Source organism: Lepisosteus oculatus, chromosome 4 (assembly GCF_040954835.1).
Source record: "Lepisosteus oculatus isolate fLepOcu1 chromosome 4, fLepOcu1.hap2, whole genome shotgun sequence".
NCBI lineage: Eukaryota > Metazoa > Chordata > Actinopteri > Semionotiformes > Lepisosteidae > Lepisosteus > Lepisosteus oculatus.
The window spans coordinates 49,877,309-49,895,932 of NC_090699.1; the positions used below are offsets into that span (position 1 = coordinate 49,877,309).

An 18,624-nucleotide genomic window follows, 5' to 3' on the forward strand; every position below is an offset into this window, starting at 1 on the left:
GTACAGAATAAACTGTCTGGATGCTGCAGAAGAAAAGGCATTTGATTGCAGCAGCATAAGAAATTATGTAAGCTTTCTGTATTATTTCCAGCTGTAAAGAATTTATTTGATTCAAAACAGAACTTACCTGATACAAAAGGGAATGCAGTGAGAACAAATGAAACAGCCTCAACAAACACCCTATAAACATGTACAGTATGCTAAAGTCTCGTACAGTACATTAAATATAAACAAAAACAGCTAAACCTAAAAAATACATTAACACAGAAGTGTGGTCATACATATTCTACAAACAGAAACACACATCAAAAGGGATATGAAATGTTTATTCCAACCAAAATTAATTACTAAAACATGTTTTATTAAAGGCAAGATAGATAACATTCCTTACAACAAAGCATCAGAGCAGCACATTTTGAAACTTGCTGGTGCAGTAACCAGATTCAATGTGTGAAGCACAATTATCAAGCTGTGCAGAATATTTATATTTTCTTCAAAATCAACAAGGGAATTTAAAAATAAGTGTTAATAAAAAGGTATGCCTTAAGGCCTTAGTTCCTTTTCCACAGGACAATTTGTTTTTGTTCCACTCTGCAAAAATACTCCCTTGTTCAGTACACAGGCAGAACATTAAATGTCCCCCCTTGAAATAAACAGGGAAACAGAATTCTGATTGAATTGCTGAAAACACACTGGCCAACATAAATGAAAAGCCATTGAAGAAAGCCCACTGAAGCATCCACACTACAAAATAACACAAGCCTATCTCATTTAAGTTTTTCCAGACAGGTTTTTGAAATATTCATTTTTTTTATTTGAAACGGGGTAGAGGAGGATTAAATGTTGCTCTGTAAGTGATATAGACTACAAAAAAGTACATTTACAAGTAAATCAGACAAAATTGTCAGCATGGATTAGACTGTTGTTGAAAGTAACCTCTAGAATATGACCAAGATACTGTAAATCTGGCATTTGGTTCAAAAAACATTCTTTAAGATGAATACAGTCTAAAAGAAAGCATTAAAATGGCACAAACCTAGAAATAGGTTTACAATGATATGGGATGTTATCAATTAAAACTGCATTTTATTAAGTGAAAAATAAACCCAGAATTCTAAAATGCCTCTAATTTAAAGGTAAAACTTGATCACTTTACCTTAAGATTTGAAGGGAACGTTCTATGATCAAGATGCATCATCTAGTTCTAGAAATATTGCAACACTAACTTTGAGGATCACACATTAAGGCATTAATTGGTGAAATTCAGAATGGAATTGGTGCCTTTTTCACATTAAGGCAATCAAATCTACTTTACAGGTTACCACCACAAGGAGTAGCAAGTCTGAGTAGACTTTAAGATTATATTTATAAAATGTACATAACACTTAATTTAACCAAACACTGTCTCTGAATTAATAGAAAAACATCTACAGAAAACTTCAGTTTTGTTAAAGATTATAAACCTTTAGAAATTAGAAAACATAGAAACTGTTCACAGTGATGCATAGTACTTAAAAGGGAAACAAGTATTTTTTAATTTTTTATTTAACTTGGGGTTAAAAAGCACAATGATATGACTATATTTAACTGTTCTTCAGTTTTCTATGATGATATTACGTCTTCTTACAACTTGCCGACTGCTGTCTGGTTCACTTATTCCATTTGAACAACTGGAGGTTTTTTTTGCTGACTTTAATAAAAGGAATGATTCCAATATTTGCAGCTTAACTAATGATTTAGAAACCAATTTTTTTCCCCCAGAAAAACACAAAGCAGACCTACTCATTAAGTATGCATTTAGCACTGCTCTTATTAAGGAATCAACGTGAGAAAATAATGAGTTCTTTAATTAATTTTATGCAAAATGCTGCCAGTGGCATTTCCATTGAGGTCACTGAGTGTATCAGAAAAAATGGAGAGACTGGTTATTTCTTGGCGATGCTGGCTACAGCCTTCTGTGCAGCATCGTCCAGGTCATTGGCGGAGGTGATGGGCAGCCCACTCTCACTCAGGATGCGTTTGGCCTCCTGGACATTGGTTCCTACAAACCAAAACAGAAACCTTCAGTTATGGGCAAAGTACTGAATGAACACAACTAAAATTCAAAAGGACAATCACAACATATCTGAAGGTCTCTTCGCAACACAAAATATGTTTTTTTTCTTTCCTCTTTAGGAATGGGTATCCACTGTAGGTGTGGATGAGAGAAAAGTAGAAGGGTTTGTTTTGTTCCGGTTTCTGATTGCTGTTTTTTATTGTTTATAAAAATAAAAATCTTATTCAAATCTATTATTTTCGTTCAACAACTTGACATAGATGTCTCGTAAATGTTACAAATATAGGGTGTTCAAGAAATGGCTCATGCTATTTTAAATAATTATTATTTTCATGTTATTTTTATTTGACTCCATTCACAGAGCAAGACTACAAGGAAGAGATGGTAGCACCAAAACCCCAGTTTTTTGTACCGCCCATGTCAACTGTCAGGTGTTGGCAAGATGGCAGCCAAAACAGAAAAAAGACACTTTGATCATCATTTTTCTGCTTTTGAGATAAGTCCTGCTTTCTAGTTTAGACTGGTAATCTGCATGCTTGTTTAGTGTTAAGAGAAAGAAAAAAAATCAGAATATAGATTTTTCTGTCATTGCACAGAAATGTAGTGGGATTGCGATCAACAATCATATTCATGAAGACTCTGCTTACCAGAGTTTGCGTTAAGCCAAGAATCTGGAGGTAATGTGGACTGTTCTACAGAAAGGTCTACAGTGTCAGTAGTCAGTAGGAAAATCTACTAGCCAATGGATTTTAAGGGCAAAATGGGTCATGAGCCTCAGGAACCACAAAATTAAAATTGATGAATAGATAATTGTTAGAGCAATGGGCTGTAACAATGCAAATAAGGGTAACGCACACACTGAAAATATACAAAATAACTTGTGCATTTGAAGGAATTTGCATTACATTCAAAACACAGTATGTTCCCTCTTAAAGTACTTGAAAATATCCCATAAATTTTTAAAGATTAAAAAATCAATTCTGACTAAACAAATCGAACAGGAGAAGCACTGCAAACACTGATTCCATTGTCTTTTCATAAGCTTCTCCACAGTGCACATCTATTAATTGTAACATTTCCAACTTCCCAAATCTGGTTCAAAGGGACATTGCCAATCATAGGAGTGCCAGTAAATCATATGAGACATTGTAGGGAGTGAGGAGTTTCACACCGTCAAACTGCTGAATGGTTCTCATTAAAGGAGAAACATCCAACCAAATGAGGATAGATTAATTGAAAGAGATGGCAAACTGTCAATCATATTCAAAACCTTTCAGTTTGGGTAGTGCTGCAACGAGCCTACTCATATTTAGACACAATGTTCAAAATTAATTTTCTGTTTGCAAAACCAGAATGCTATCTGTTGAATCAGAATAAAATTACCTTATAAATATGTTGTAGTAGACATGTTTTAACTGTTGTGGGATCTAGTAATCACAAGGTAATGCAATCATTACAGGTACAGCAAGGCTAGTGACACACTTCAGTCTACAAAATCTCTCTCCAACATATAAATAACTAAACATAAATAATCTTGAAATTCTGGGTTTGCTGCACAAATCTGCATTTCTCATCATTATCAAGCAGATTTTCTGGTACATGAAGCAGAGAAATATGTGATTTACGGAAAAAAAACATAATAATGCATTTGATTTCGATGTGCTTTTGAAATGTAATTTTAAATCTCTGAGATATATATAAATATAGGTTCTGAATTAAAAAAATACAGCAATCTCTCCTGACTGATCACATGGGTTTCAGTAACTTCACTTATACAAATCCATCCATCCATTATAAAAATGCCACTTATTCCTGTTAGGTAACATTGACCCTATTCCAGAACACAGGGAGCGCAGACAATTATCTTTCAGTCTCTTTGAAAGATTGGATTTCTTTTGCTTCTCTTTTTGTCTTCTCTGCAACTAGTGGCTCATTGTCTAAATTGTATGCCATCTTGTGCAAGAAGCTACGCAGTGGAAACAAGTGTCAATCCCATTTTAAATGCAATGATGCTTTTACAGGTGAATGCAATTCTTTTGTATAACGTGTGCAGATTTGCATATTGCAATCTTTTCCAGCCAGACGCCTACCTTATTTATCAAGTATTTATTTATGAGCAGTCTGTTCAAGGAGACCTTGGGAAAACAGCATGCACCCGCAAACGCAATTGGATTTCTATTTCTTTTGTATGAACTTGGTACAGTTATATCTTTTTGGAAAGGCGTATTGCGGAAAGAGCAGTGCATGAACTAATTCACATGAAGATCAGATTGGTTTTGGTTTCTAAACTCTATTGTTAGCACTCACATTTTTTAAACACTAAACATTTTAAACTTTGTTAAGGTAACAACATAGAGGATAATTCCTCCAAACAGCCTCATTCAAATCTACTGAGTTCTCTGTATTCCCAGAGTTTCTGCGGTCTTCATTTTGGTATTGCAGGCCACAAAACCCACACCTGTTTTCTTTTTGTAAAGCAAGCTGTTATCAGAGGGTAACCAGCCCTTTGAAAGACTATTCATATTTCACAGTTTTTATTTTTACTGTTTAAAAAGTAGGAGCAAATTCAAAATCTCATTAAGTCCCTTACAACAATCAATTCTGTTCATGTAATATATTTTACATGGCCAGTGATCGAAACAGTAAAATTTTAAAAAATTGTTTAAAAAAGGAATTGTACAGTTCTTTGATTCAATGCAAAACTAATGTACTGTACTTCTATAAAATGACAACCTTCTTTCATCTAATTACAACAAGTTTAAGGTGAATGTTTTCTATTTTTCCAACATTTCTGTATTTCTGTTGTCTAGTGATATTTCTGGGAGAAGACTCTTAACTTTATATTACAGAAGGTGGATGCAGTGCACTACCAAGATTATTTTTCAGACCGACTCCTGTTTTAAGTCCACCTGTTTTAAAAATGCATGATGCACATCTGCTAAGAGGATTGCCTTATTTAAATTTACATAGAACCCAAACTATGCTGTCATTCTCTGTTAGCCACAAGTGTGTATTATTTGTTTTGAACACAGGCTGTGCATGACAATTCTACCTAGAAAAAAAGACATTACTGCGTACATTTGCCTAGTCAAATTAAGTTTGTACATAGGTTATTTAAAAAACAATCCTATAAATGATATTTCAAATCCTGAATAAGCTTTTGACAGTTAAATCCAACATTAAAATTAAAAACCTTTAAAGTAGTTTAAGATAATTCTAGTACACAAGAGTGCTCACTGGGCTCTTTGAAGGTCTGGCAGAATTCATGACAAGAGTTTTACCATTAACCTCCTGCCACTGGGTGGTGGCAGAGATCTATTTACAATGCTTTCTGCAGTGTTTTAAGAGCGCCATGCCTATACTTAGATTTATCAACCAGGGAGGATACATCACAAATTTACTATGAATAAGGAAGGTATACTTTAACATTTTTAAAGTTAAGTAACAGGTTTTTCCTGTATTACTTTTATGTATGAACTTTGAAATAGAAAGATGTCTTCTCAAAGTTTATTTACATGGGTTGTATAAACACTGACAGTAAAACAGATGGCAGCAATTTATCTATGAGCAGGTAAACATCATAGATCAACAGTGCTTTGGAGGATATGTACTATAACTTAATAATATTTAGGAAAATACTGTTAGGTTAAATGTTCGTAATTATAGCACAGTATGGATTCTTCTACGATACACAACCTATTGCTCTTAAACATGGTATTAAAATAGATATAGAGTGATTTAAACTTTCCCACAAATACTGTATATGCTCAGAGAGAGACAGACTTACTTCAGCAACTTTTTATGTGAGCCACTACAGTATGGCTCCATGCTCTTTGCAGAAACTGGATATAAAATGTTAATGGCTGTGTGTCATGTATATGAGGGGGTCCCATTAGCTTAACAATTTTACTCATTAAAAGGCTGTTCCAGAAAATCGTGCATTTAATAATTCCTTTAATATTAACTCTGTCTTACAAAGTAGATAAATATGAAATCTATATTCTTACAGGCTGAGCAGATGAAGGAAATACTTCTACCTGCAAAATTCCCATAACCTGCAGCTGCTGAAGCCCAGAGGCAACAGGCCTTCGCTATCTTTTTTCCTTTATGTGTGATCTGCAGTTTTAGCTTGAGTGAACATCCTCTGTGCTCTTGCCTCCAGATAACTCAATTACATCCATAATGATATTGTCAGTGGTTTGGAAGTCATCATGAACAGACCTCAGGAGCAACGCTGTTCTAATCAAGTTTGAAAACTGTGATATCCTAAGAATTCCTTTAAGGACGAATCGCTAACATTTGGGAAAACAGCAGCAAAAATGAATTATTAATTGAAAAATTCAATAAAACTGAGATCACTTTAAAAACTTAATTTCTTCACAGAAACTGGACATATGTGCAATAAGACATCTAGCCCATTCACATATAATAATATTTTGTGAATATGTTAAAGTGCAGAAAAATAAAGAATATTTAGATGTTTATTTTTCTTTAGCTATTTGCCACAGATAAAGTGGAGTGTCGTCTAAGGTAGAAATGATTTTTTTGTGAATGAACAGTCATTCTGATTCACCTGTTTAAAAGTGTATTACATTTGCCTTGTATCCTTACAAGTATGGTGTTATGTAATGGGCACGTAATAGAACAACAAACTTAAATAATCTCAATGACATTTAGAGGCAACAGCAATGGCAAGACAGACTAATGTCTGGCATAACAAGTGCATTGCTGCATTGTAGAAAAAAAATAATATTCAGAGACATTGTTGTTCGCATACATGCAAGAGCTAAACAGGCCAAAAGAGAAAGCAATGACAAATGCAAAGTTAAAGCAGTTTGAAAGATAAAAAACGCCAGACCAATCGCTATAACTACACAGGATGATTCCCTTGCATTCAGATCTAATCCATACTCCTACTACTCCTATTTTTTTACAAAAGCAATCTTGCATCTGGTTCACAGATGAACTGAGTGAAGGCTTCCAATTAATAACGTGCAATTTTCACACAGCAGGGTAATCTCTGGTTTATCCTCTTGCAGAACAGCTTGCAATTACAATCCATTGAGAAGAGACTCTTGTCAAAAAATCCTTCTTTAAGCTGAACAGATTTGATTGATTCTAAGTGATTCTCCATTCAAATGCTGTACTTTATAATGACTAGTGTAAAACCTTGTCCTAAATACTCCAGCAGTGAGACTTAATTTGGTGGCGATGACCTGCTTCGTATGAATGGCATTCTGTCGGTGACCTTCTTCCTTGAGAAACCTCCAATTAACTAAAATCCCATTCCAGTACCAGATGTGATTTCAATTAAAAACTAAAAAAAACATACTCGGTGTGTCTTAAAACTCTTTAGAAGAGAGCTGGCTCAAGACAAAGCCCTGAAATTCTGAATAAATCACACCATGTTTCAATTTAAACATCATAAAAGAAATTAACCTGTTTATGGTTCACAGCAGTACCTGACAAGTGTGAGCTCTTAGGAGTTAGTATGAAAAAGCCAGCATCTTCTTCAATACTACTGTATATTGAACACACAATTCATCAGTTTATATAGATGGCTGCTGTCTGCACCCCACACAAATTCTGTCCTTTGTAAGTAAGGACAAAAAGCACTCTAGCGTGATAAAATCCTCAGCATTTACAGGCTGCCATTTTGTAGACAGCTTCATGTACCAATCAATAGGTAGTAAAGACATTAAACACTTCCAGATGAATAATCTGATAGCCAATACCTCTGTTGTGATTCGGGTGGAAAGTGAGGAAAGAAAAGATTATTGATCAGGCTCGTGTGTTACCCTTTAAATTTAAGACCTAAAGGTTTCTGGCTGATTGCAAAGAATTACACAGACAGAATTAGTCAATTCACTAATTTGATGGTTTTTTTCTTTTAGAAAAAAGATTGAACAATGAATACGTAACGCCTGTGATGCTATTTAAACTTTTTCTAAATACAATTTCAGGTTTAATGTTAGTCAATGCAAAGATGTAACCATCCATAACTTCAGAAAATCTCATTTTCAAATATTAACATGTTAAAAATCTGTATTTTAGCACAACTTGGTTTAGAACTTGGTTTCAAAAGCTTCTCTATTTGAATGTGGCATTTACTTTATAGAAACCACACGTAACAATAATACAGTTTCAGCTCACTTAGATGTTAGTAATATTAAAACTCTACAAGAGAGGGGTAATTTGGGCTTTATTCGTTTAAATTGAATTTGCATTCTTAATGTTCTGACACCAGAATGTCCATTTAATTTACTGTATTTATACTTTCCAGTAACATACCAAAAATGCTGTATCAGTAATTGGTAAATGACGTACAGGAAACCGCAGAAAGATTGGGTAATCAATATAGTTCTCTTCTGTAGTAGTAAGAGTGGGATCCAGAAGGAATTGCATAACTTTTGATGTGCTTTAAAAAGGTTGGAAAGGTTGTGTATAACATACCGTACACAGGAACACTCTGTACTGTGTACAGTATATGAGCTCACCTTCAAGCCTGACAACTAAAGGCACCTTCAGTTCCAGTTCTCTGCAAGCTTTAGTGATTCCATTGGCAATGATGGCACAATTCACTATCCCACCAAAGATGTTGACAAGGATGGCTTCAACCTAAAAAGGAGAGAAAACGACACCTTAAATATTCCAACAAAAGAACAAGCATTTCAAACCATACAGTCGCAATAAAAAAGACTCTTAAGACTTAGATTAAAAATCAAAACCTAATGTGTGGAGGAAAAATGTTTCAGTCCAGAGGCCACAGACAAATCCAATGTCATTTTACCATCGTAGAACTGAAAAAGATTTGTTTAATGTGGGTTGCAGTTCTCAACTTTACATTTAGCATCATCTGAACAATTCCATATGTAGCATCATAAATGCCATGTAAGATATTCCTAAATATTTCAGAACAGCTTCTTCATTGACTCACTTTCACAGTTTCATATTACTAAAGCAACTGCAAAACAAAGAAAACTAGCCTTTATAAAAAAAGCAGTATTTAGTCCATCTACCAGTATTTTGGCCACATTTTAACTCAGTCATTGTAAGTCTAGTATTTCTATGGATGGTCATTTAGAATCATTGTTACAAAACAATTGGCTGCTGAGCTGGGTGAATACAGTTCTTCGGGAGCTGCGTCAAAACACATTGACAATACAAAGAATGTTGCCAAATCATGGTCCGACAGTACTTCAATGATAGATAAAGGTGAAGAGCTAACATCTGATAAACTACTGTTAACTTCTGAGGTATGGATATGCTAGAAGATTGGCTGAGAGCTCTGCCAGAATCGAATAACTGTCACAGTTCTTTCTGCCTAGCTATGAATTTTAGCCTTTGGCTCTCTACTGAAAAGTGTGAGATATTGACAGAAGAAAAGAGGCTTTTAAGAGCCAGAGAAATACAGCTCCCGAAACAGAAACACATCAGTAACTGTAGAACAATCCCCCACTTCATACAGTAACACATACAGCACTGGAATGAAACTTTTGTGATATACTGAAAATAAAACAAAACTAACAGTTAACTTTACGATCTATTACCTATTGTAATGCTTGTAAAGAAATCTAATAGGAATAATTTCTCAATGTGTTTTATAGGTCTTTGATAGACCTACTGCCTAACAACACTAGTCCACTATGAAGGAATGTGATTCCTACAATGCGAACTTCATATTACTAGTATACAATCACTGGATACATATCTAGAACCCCCTCGCCCAACCAAATATCATAAACAGCCTGAATTGGAACTGCATGCAATCCACAAGAACTACCTAAAGCCCAATTCCACCTCATTCTTCCAACAAGGTTTTTATGGTTGAATTTGTGATGAATGTACTTGGTTTCAACTGAATGGTCCACCAAAATAATAAAGTATATTGTTCTGTCCAAAAATGGTGATGGAAAGCTGTGCAAAGTTCCTCAAACTAAGACAGTGCCTGCAACTGAAAGTCTCTTTATTTGACTGTTTTAAGTTAAATTAAATGTGTACAATCAAACCTATCTGTTGCTTGTAGATGCTGTAGTGTAGAGGTTGCACAAACGTTTTAAAGCAGGATTTTAACACATGGTATTTTGTCCTTATTTAAAGATGAATGCATCATTATTCTAAAGGTAGGAACATAACGGGCTTACAGAGTGGATGGTTCTGAATCAGATATTTTACTGTTCAATTTAGAAGTGTATGGAGTTCAGAATTCATTCTTCTTAAGAGAATGAATATTTCATCATTGCAGTACTGCTGCATTTATTTTGAAAAACAAGAAAATCTAGGAAGCAATTTGATCATGACTGACTCTCCATACTGTAATTACTGAGAGCAGTTGTCTGAAGAGCAAAGTGTAGGAAGATAGGATTAATTCCACATGTTTATTTATAATCTCTGCTAATCTGTTAGACACATTGCACAAGGCATATGCTAGCTATTTGGTTGTAATGAAGTTTAGATCTTAAAGAAAAAGTCATGGGTTATACATGGCATGAAGGCTTAGCAGTGAAATTTGTAACCACCCACTAAAAGGGCTGTCTTTCATTGTTAACATGATGTGGTTTTTGGAATCCGATCCATTTGTGGATGTATTTATGAAACATTGAAAGTAAAAGATTGAATACATTAAAAGGATTTCAGACTGCTCTCAGTAAATGGTAAAGTATTCAAATACACTTAACAATACAATATTAAATACCTTAACTTGTTACGATCTGTAAGTGATGTAATTGATGTAATATGATCATTTTCCAAAAAAATACACCCTGGAAGAAAATGTTATATGATCTACAAAATTAATCACATGGCTCTTAATTTAAAGGCAAAGCACTTGCTCTTCTTGAAAAAACAAACAGCATCATAGAACAGATAAATATGAATTATTTGAGAGTCGTCTTTGAGACACATACTTCTCTTTCATTGCTTTTGCTATTCCTAATAATATAAATTATTGCTAAGGTTTGAAAACATACCCTGGATACAGACATTTTAGTCACTACACATGACTGAATATATAGAGTGATTGGTGCCGTTCATTTAAAAAAACAAAATGCACAATGTATTAATTATGAGATCAATTTATCTCATATTAGCCCAATTCCTGGGGAGGTTCAATGTCCCAAAGATATGAAACAGTGTCACTTCAGTTGTCTTGCACACACTGATGTAATTTATACATCAAATCTATACATTCAAAGAATTCTAGAAAAGTATGAATATTAGTATCTAGCATTAGTAGTGGTCTCCTTCACAGAGCATCATTCTAAACTCCAGATACGGTCATTATGAATTAACATTGATAAATAAAGACAAAGGATGAGGCTTCGGTATAAGTAGATATCCTTCACTGCACAACTGATCCTTTAACTTATCATGCGTGACATGGAATAACACCTCTGATAACCAACATAGATGCTCATCACCTGGATGCTCAAGGAAATCTTATATCACCACATAGACTTGGGGAAATGTCAATTTTGTTTATGAATAACATATTACATTATGCAAGCTCTGGGCAGTTACCCAGAAACAAACACTGCACAGGCTGAGAAAAAGTAGGGATTGTGGGGGATTTGGTCCCTGTGTAGACATCCCCCTCCCACTGATTGGACTCAATCTTAATGCAAAAACTAATTAGGCTAAAGCCTTTCTTATCTCTCTCCGACACCAAGCCTGATGGTGACATATCTGGCTAGCACTAGTCACTAAACGTACTTGGGTGACTATGTAAGAATGCCAGATCAAAGCAAGAAACCCAATATTGTTTAAAAAAAAGCTCATGTTTACGATCAAGTTATACAGCTAGTTTTTTCCTCTTAAACTGAAACTGGAGAAATACAGACTACAATTACATAATTTTTGTCACATCATCAAGAAGTGAAAATACTATGTGACAAAACCCTTATTGCCCATTTTAGCTTGCTCCTTGCCCATTAAATATTTTATCACAATGCCATCCACGTACAGAACAAATTCCCAGGCAATTCAAAGGGCCAACAGGTAAAGTGCTGATATACACAGACATTTAAACATGAATCAAAAACCAGACAAATACAGTGGGAAGGTCAGCTTTCTTCTCCCTTCTGATCATTGTCACATAAATGTTAACAACTTCGATCTGTCTAGCTGGGGAATAAAGGTGGACATCAAATTAACAGAAAAATAATGAAACGCATTTATTTCACCTTTTAACAATAAACTGGAAAACCATGATTATGGCTAATTTTCTTTGAATGTAACCATATTATCATAATCATCATCGGGTCAGTTACTCCTACTGTATCTTGCACTGTACTCTTTTTAATATAACAGGTTATGTGCGGATCTCTATCATTACGATGGTCGCTCCTTACATGATCTGTGTAATAAACTTACCTTACAGACTATGCAACTTTTACAGATTTTTATTATTTTTAAAGTTGTTTATGACCAGCTAATTAATATTTAACACAAAGGACATATTGGACGGAGCGGTGGTTCTGTGGCTGGAAGGTTGCCAGTTCATATCTGGGGGCCGGCAGAGGAATCCTACTCCGTCGGGCCCCTGTGCAAGGCCTTAACCCCAACTGCACCAGGAGTGCCATGGCTGACCCTGGGCTCTGACCCCAAGCATCTTTCCCTGTCTGTGTGTCTCACAGAGAGCAATTTGGGGTATGTGAAAAGACAAATTCCCAATACAAGAAATTGTATATGGCCAATAAAGTTATCTTATACAAAGTTTAAAAAAATTACTGTTTTCTTGGAGACTCACAAATAATTTTCTTTCTAGCTTTCACTTAAAAAATTAAGTGGTACGGAAACACTAAAAGACCACATGCATATAAATAACCTATAAGGAATAACTGTATTATTGTCACTTTCTTCTGTGTTTAAAATGGAATTCCATTTTTTTGCCATGGGGAACATTCATTTACGTTAATCCATATAAAAATAAAAATACATACAAAAATGTAACAATTAATTTAGCTTGAACATGACATTGCTTTATGCAGGAACACAGTTTACTGTACAACTATTGACTGTTTTTTCACTTCTCTTTGTTACTTCTTCAGCAAGGTCATACATTAATCTATTTCAACTGTCAGATCTCAAGGAGAATGACAAAGTCTTCAGGCGGAGATCTTCTTCATCACTGTCACCCCTGAATGATATCTGACAATTTAGCTTGTGATATACTGACAATATTCTCTCTTATATTGTAAAACCTTTAAATATTAAAGCAACACTCACTGTGCAGAGCTACATGATGCCTTCAAAATCTCTTTTTACTTATTGTCTTGTCAAACCTCTTAAACAGTAAGTTGGTCTACTCTATGCAGGGGTAAAACATCCGTAATGGTTTTCCATACCAAGATGGTACGTTTATTACCATGATGACATATGTTTACAGTGTCTGCTTCACAAATACAGGGATAAATTACTCAAAACACAACCATAAATACCTACTCACAACATTACGACTTACAACATCAGAGATGTGATTTATCTGTAGGATGTTGGTGTTGATGCCTAAATAATGTGGCCATAAAACACATTTGTGTCCACAATACTGTACATAGAAAAACATAGCCCCCAAAATGTAAGCCAATCAAGACAGAGCTGTTTAGTGTTCATGTTCTCTTAATTCACTGCATTTATGCAGCACCTTTCTTCCCAAAAATAATACTAAAGCACTTCATATGTACAGTAGGACAGGATGCTGAAGTAAAGCCCTATATGAGGTGATTATTTACCATGCAGGAATCCCACTACACAACAGATCAGGCACAGAAGAAAAAAACTGCACAGCTGAATTCAGGGGACATTTTTGGTAGTGAAATTCAACCAGAACACCAGGGTTATTGTTACTACAGTATACTGTACTTCCAAACAGTGACATGAGATGTCTTAATGAGCTCTGTTTAACAAATGATGACACCTCCTAGTGTGCGCTGTCATCATACTGGGGCACTGGTTTGGAAAATCTGGTCCAAAGGAAAGAAGACCCACTACTACCCTTATAACAAAAACCTGGTTTTCCTCAGACGTCTCCCATCCCAGTACTGACTGAGCCAAGCCTTGCTTAGCTACTGCAATCTGGTGAGATCTGACTACAAGGTGGTTATCCTGCTGAGCTAGTAGTGAGGCACAGTAAGAACTAAGGATTCATGGCAACAGACTGTGGTTATGTTTTTGTACACCTGGGTCTGAGTATCAATTTTCATATGCTGAAACCAGTAAGTAAAACCACAGTTCAAGGTTACTATAAATCATATGTACCTCTTAAGTAAATCAACTGATCACAGACTAGGATTTTCAAAAAAGTGTATCATGTCATGCTCAGAGGTATGCCTTTAAACTATAGCATCTTACACTGATACAGTCTGAGGAACAAAATGGGTCTGGAGCTTCCTGGAAAGCTGTATTGCCATTGTTCTAAATCCTAGATAGTAGTGAACAATTGAGCATTTTTTAAGAATTAACCTCCAAGAACTTGTGTAGAGTGTGTTAAACTGACAAAACCAATATTAAAATCCAGCACACAAGCCATTAATTGCTAGCACAAATTACACAGTTTTGTCTTCTCCACTTTCAGATGACACAAGCTGGTCAAATACAAAATGATCAACCTGATACTGAACACATTTTTATAATGATTACCCAATGCCACTATTCAGACACCTAAAGCTTTCATTTGATATCAATACTCTCCATAAATACCAAAAAGTACCAATGCTGCAGTCTCTCTCAATATTGAATGCAGTGGTCTACAAAACGTCATCATCCAAAACATTATTTTGTAGCAACTGCAACTTTAGCAAGTAGCATTTTAAAAAACAGAGAGGAGGAGGATTTTTTTCATGGAAAACAAGACTTTTCTTCAAACTGATTCTTCAGATACATAAAAATATGTTTAAAGCTGGAGTTGTGAAGCACATACTGTATAATTACAAAGTGTTAAGCCAAGATTGCAAATCTTAGAACAAAAACAACTGCAACGTGTGGAAGCAAGATTAAAAAAAATTGTCTGGTTACATGAGAAGGCAGTAATAAGAAGCAATAAAACTTGCTTTAAGAGAGTGACATTCAAGCTTTTGCTAGCATAACTGTAACTAAATGCTTCAAATCAAAGCTCAAATTAACAATCTAATCATGAGTCACAGGGAGAAAGCAATCAGAGGGATTAATTTTCAAGCTGTAATCAGTCTCACATTAGACCATATTCTTAAAATCACTGGTATCAGTAGCTGACCCTGATGTAATGCAGAGCTCCATGGCTAGATCTGTTTATTTCTCAGAAAGAAACCTGCTCAACAGATGTCTCTTGAAAGGGTGGCTGAGGTGAATTAAACACCATGCTGGTAAGTAACTACTGTAGGGCTTAGGGTGATTAAAATCTGACAAAACCCTTCACCACAAAGTACTAGAGTGGATTGACCGACTGCTCTTGTGGATAAAGCAGCCCAACTTTGACTTATCAATCATATGATCATTACTCTTTTATGAAGTGCATGACTTATCAATCACATGATCATTACTCTTTTATGAAGTGTATCAATTTAAGCAATAACACTTGAAAGCGTATTTACATGAAAAACAGTGCCAGACTAAAGATGCCTTTTATAAAAAAAGATTATAATCCTTGTAATTTTCTTTGGAATTTCTCATTTATCTTAAAATAATTTTGTGTGTTTACTATAGATAAATAATTCACAGGCAATTTAATTAAGAAAATGTTGCCTTTTTATTTTTGCATACAATTATACCCTTCACTTATGAGGAATCGGATGTGCTATGTTTGACCTTTTATAAGATGACATATCTGACAAACAATGATTCTTACACTAATTATATGTTTCAAAAATTTTTTCTGCACAAACGTTCTCCGTTCAAAATGTGAGACCTAAATTACTGCGATCCTCTTTGTGTAAGGCTACTGAAAATAATCAGTTCACCATAATAAACACTAGAGGGCACAATGCATCAACATGCTAGAAAGGCAAAACGGTTTTAAAAGTTAACCTCAACCTAATCTTGCACCTATTCACGGTTATCACGTTTATTAATACTTTTCTAAACGATTTCCTATACATTATCCACCAATTTAAATTGATTAAATTACATGAACAAAAATACATAAAAGGAAGGTCTGAAAAAACAAAAAGGCAGAATTAAAACTCTTCAAATGTATGCTGTTACTGGAATTTTCTAGCAAACGTTTTATTCAACTAGCTCTTAGTTAGCTACCAAAGAGGCAAATGCTCAAGGCATTCTGTCAACAATATGGTGAATCAATCTTCTCCCAGAACACATCTATTGACAAAAAAAAAATGGTATTTTCCCATTATATATTACAGAATGCATTTACACTATTTTATGTGGGAATGTTGAGCATATGTTAAGCAGGTGTGTGCTATTACAAACCTAATGTGGCAAAGCAGATTACACATGCTTACTGTATGCACCTTCTAAAAAAAGATTAATTCCACAATAAAAAGTAGAAAAAAACCATTTCAGCTAACCTCACACCTTATTCCAGAAGTGCCAAAAAGTCGTTTACTTTTCAACGTAGAATTAACCTTTATGTGTTCCTTTATAGTTAACATAGTCTGACCTCTTCTACAATAGACAAATTACCATTTATAACCTGACAGAAATATCTATGGTTGCCTAACCTCAAATGAACCATACAGTTACACTAACCTGTATTAAAATGCAATATCACCCCCCCCCCCACATACAAAAAAAAAACTGTGATATTTGGCTCAACTTTTAATATGTCATTATCATAAACATTCTTCTGTGGTAAATGACCTCAAGACAACTGACTCCCAAATTAAAAAAGTACAGCACTGACCTCACACCCTGTAAACTGAACAGAAATCTCTGTACTTTTGTGGTGCGACAACAAATCCCCTGTGCTCCTAAAAAACTTTCTGGGGTAGATAATACTAGAAAGTTCTCTGTATATCAGTGTCACTTAACTGGGTCAAACTGACTTGCAGCTCCCTCTAGATTTTTTTATACATGAACTGAAGCCTCCCTAACGTTAAAATAAAAATGCTAAAGGTTATTGATTTGTTTTGATCCTTTGCAGGATAAAAACAAACATCATTATTGTTTCTTTACTTCTAACACTTGGTAGTAAGCATCACTATGCTGACGTATATCTGTTCTGAATTCAACAGAATTAAATCCTTTGCCTGTTAACAAAGAAAAAACAAGGTAATAGAGTAAGACGGCCTCACAGCCTGGACAGTAACTGATAAAAAAAATCCCACATAATCAACAATGATCCAGTATTGTTACCAGCCCAAATGAAAGAGAGACTCAGATAGAGAACAAGCTGTTTAAAGTCTAAATTAATAATAACAGTACTACTAATAATTTTAATAATAAAAAGTGATATGAAATAAGTTTCATACTTTGACAGACAATTATTCTATCAGTAGCAGCAGTAATACTTGTTTTATTAATTGAGCAATGCCCTTGAGATATTTACTCAGTTGGATGGAGACGTTTAGTCTCTTTGAATGTTACATGAAGCTCTTACAATCAAAATGAGAACCCTCTGCGCTTACCGAGTGGCACCACACACACAATCAGCTCTTATTGATACATCCACTGTAAGGTATATCTGAGGAGTGACAATGCGGTGGGGAGAAACGACTTCGAGAACATCCATTTCAGAGACTTTGATACTTGGCATCGCTTCTGCAATCAATAAAATGTTGCTTTTGTTTTCTCAGAAAGCATTTCTTTGTCATTAACAAGCCATGTCTTTAAACTACCCATAGCTTCAGCTGCATCACCCAGGCAGTTACGCCACAGCTGACTTATCAATCACGACATTCACATCATTCCCCTGTCCTTTCAGATTCAGATTTTCATTTCAAGCCAAGGAGAAGAAAAAGCTGTTTTTTTTTTTAAAAAAAAAACAAGTTTAACCTCAATCACAATGCTGAATTTACAGATAAATCATAAAAACATAAAAAAATCAAACTAAAACTTCAAAGAATTAAACGAAACTAAATATTACCACTGGTGTAACAGAACTCTTTTAACTATTACTGCACAGTAATTATTCAAACTGGTGGACTCATTTGGATGAAAGGTTTGAATTAAGAAATGCTGACAAAAATAAATTAATGCTAACAACACCACTTTCACAACTTGAGAGAAACAACCCTTGAAAATCTTTTTTTCTTTTCTTTGTGTAATTGCCGATTTGAAATGTCAGACCTTTTCAGTATTGTCTTTCGCATTGGAAATCTATGGGTGAATACAGTTTGTAAATCTGTCTGACAAAATGAGATCTGTCTAGGGGATTAAGGGATTGAAATAATAATCATGTATCACTGTAATTTATTTCTAAAAACACTCACTCTGCATACATTCTGTCCCCCTTACACTGAGTTTAACAGCAATAGTTGTGTTTCTGATGATACATGTTCTACAATTCCAGCTGCATTTACATACTAATTTCCCCATTATCTCCTGAACAAACAGCTTAATGGAGTGAGTCAAAAAATGTTACCAAGGTGGGGCTTCATTTAATCAAAGGTTAGGAAGAGTTGGACCATTACAATTTT

At 34.8% G+C, this 18,624-nt stretch overlaps 1 protein-coding gene across 2 annotated transcripts in view; it reads right to left on the reverse strand.

Annotated features, from left to right (window-relative positions):
• Positions 1-307: 307 nt before the first annotated feature.
• suclg2 (succinate-CoA ligase GDP-forming subunit beta) overlaps positions 308-18,624 on the reverse strand; it is a 112,792-nt gene continuing 94,475 nt past the window's right edge. For both annotated transcript variants that reach the window (XM_006630622.3, XM_015347284.2), the window contains 2 exons: positions 8,554-8,674; positions 308-2,041 (listed from right to left, as the gene is read on the reverse strand). In XM_006630622.3, the coding sequence (XP_006630685.3) occupies positions 1,926-2,041; positions 8,554-8,674 (237 nt within the window). In that variant the 3' untranslated portion in view covers positions 308-1,925. The remainder of the gene's footprint in view (positions 2,042-8,553; positions 8,675-18,624) is intronic.